Raw genomic sequence first — 1,971 nt, forward strand, 5'->3', positions numbered from 1 at the left:
TCGGCTTCACCCTGCCCCTTCTGGTCATGCTCTTCTGCTACGGTGTCACCATTCACACCCTCCTGCAGACCAAGAATGCCCAGAAGCAGAGGGCCATGAAGGTCATCTTGGCCGTAGTGCTGGTCTTCCTCATCTGCTGGCTGCCCTACAACATCACGTTGGTGAGCGATAGCCTCATGAGGACGCATGCCATCGAGGAGACCTGCGAGAGGAGGAAGAGCATTGACACGGCCCTCTCCATCACGCAGGTTCTGGGCTTTGCCCACAGCTGCATCAACCCCATCATCTACGCCTTCATCGGTCAGAAGTTCCGCAACAGCTTCCTCAAGATCCTGGCACAGCGTGGCCTCATCAGCATGGACACCGTGGCTCGCTATGGCCGCACCTCCTATGCTTCCACCTCTGGCAACACCTCCACCACCCTCTGAGTGCTGCTGGCACCTGATTCTCATGGCTCCTTGCAGGTGCCCAGCTGGAAGGGAGCTTGGGGGGCAAGAGGTGCCCAGATGGAAAGAGGCTTGGGTGGCAAGAGGGGTAGGACCCCATTGCCAGGGGAGTGATGCCGGTTGCTGCCAACCCTCCCTGGTCTGTGGCGTGGAGCCTGTGACTTTAGGGATGCTGCGACGCTGCAGTGGGAATGGTTTCTATGGCTGATGGCTGTCCAGAAATAAACAGGCAGGTTGGTCACCCATGTCTGCCTCCTCTTTGCTACAAGGAAGGAGATGGCAGGACAGGGACAGGGCACAACAGCCAAGAGGCTGTTGCAGAGAGTTTGCCATCCTGTTCATCCCCACAGAGGACCGAACCTGGGGACTTGGTCCCCATAGCCACTCAGCCGGGTCCTGGCACAAGTCCCTGGCACAGGTCCTGGGTGCAGGGGGTCTCCGTGTGGCATCTGTCCCACCTGGGGAGAAAGCTATCCCCTTCCTGACCCCATTCTGAGCCCCAGTGGAGCGAATCACTGCAAGAGCCCGGGGCAGCCCCTCGCTGACGCTGAGCCAGCCCTGTGACCTCTGCCCAAAGAGTGCCAGCACCCAGGGCACTCCCTGCACCCCCAGTGGTGCAGTGCCAGGATGTCGTTGTGCAAGGGGCTGGGAACCTGTCCCTTACACAATCAGAATGTTTGCACCCTGGCTTGGGCAACTGGAGCTGGCACCGGAGTGGGGCAGAGGGGCTGAAGAGGGGGCTGTGACCCTGTTAAGATCCTGCCTTCCACCCTGTGTGTCAGGGTTCAGGGTGCCTGTCCCCTGTCCCAGCACACCCAAGCGTCTCCATGGGGGTCTTGTACTGCTCCTCCAACCACACTGCTCCAGGCTCCTGGGGATCCTTAACCATGGAGGGCATTAGCGGGTGCCAGACATGTGCTGGCTTATGGGTGGGTACGGGTGTCCCCTGGCACCCGTGCAGGGAGCTCTGGGACCTCAGGGCTGGGCAGGGTCAGCAGGGGTGCTAGGCAGGAACAGCCCATCACCTTTGCATCTGGGAAGTCTCTTGCCCAAGCAGTTCTTCGCAGCCTGGCAGGAAGCCGTTGGCCAAGAACCATCTCCCCTGCTTGCAGTTGCATCCCCACTGCAGGATGGGGCAGATGGTAGCTCATCCTGGCTGCAGCTGGGACACCCCTTACAGGGACGGTTACCCTCCAGGAGGGCTCGGACCCCTGTTCTGGCATTCCCCCGGCCCACACCCAGCCTGGATGTTGATCCAGCAATGACCGATAGACAACACGGGAGCCACAGGGGTAGCAGGAGCAGATTGTTTTCCTCTCTTTGGACCAACCGCAAGACAGACACGTCTCAAACCTGAAATGTCAAGCAGCAGGACCTGCCTGCAGGCCACGGATGCCTGGGTCTCCGGTAAGTCCGAGAGGAGGCAGCCGGGGCAGGGGGTGTCCCAGGCACGGCAGGAGATCCCAGCTCATGTAGCCTGCGAGCGCCCTTGCTGGTAGCAAAGCAGGCAGCAGCGTCCCTGCTT

At 60.6% G+C, this 1,971-nt stretch overlaps 1 protein-coding gene across 1 annotated transcript in view; it reads left to right on the forward strand.

The window, feature by feature from the left end:
- LOC103776993 (C-X-C chemokine receptor type 1-like) overlaps positions 1–428 on the forward strand; it is a 1,103-nt gene extending 675 nt beyond the window's left edge. Inside the window, 1 exon segment of the mRNA XM_008944527.1 lies at positions 1–428. This exon segment is cut by the window's left edge and continues 28 nt beyond it. Within this exon segment, the coding sequence (XP_008942775.1) occupies positions 1–428 (428 nt within the window).
- Positions 429–1,971: the final 1,543 nt, after the last annotated feature.

Source organism: Merops nubicus, unplaced genomic scaffold (assembly GCF_000691845.1).
Source record: "Merops nubicus isolate BGI_N331 unplaced genomic scaffold, ASM69184v1 scaffold37967, whole genome shotgun sequence".
NCBI lineage: Eukaryota > Metazoa > Chordata > Aves > Coraciiformes > Meropidae > Merops > Merops nubicus.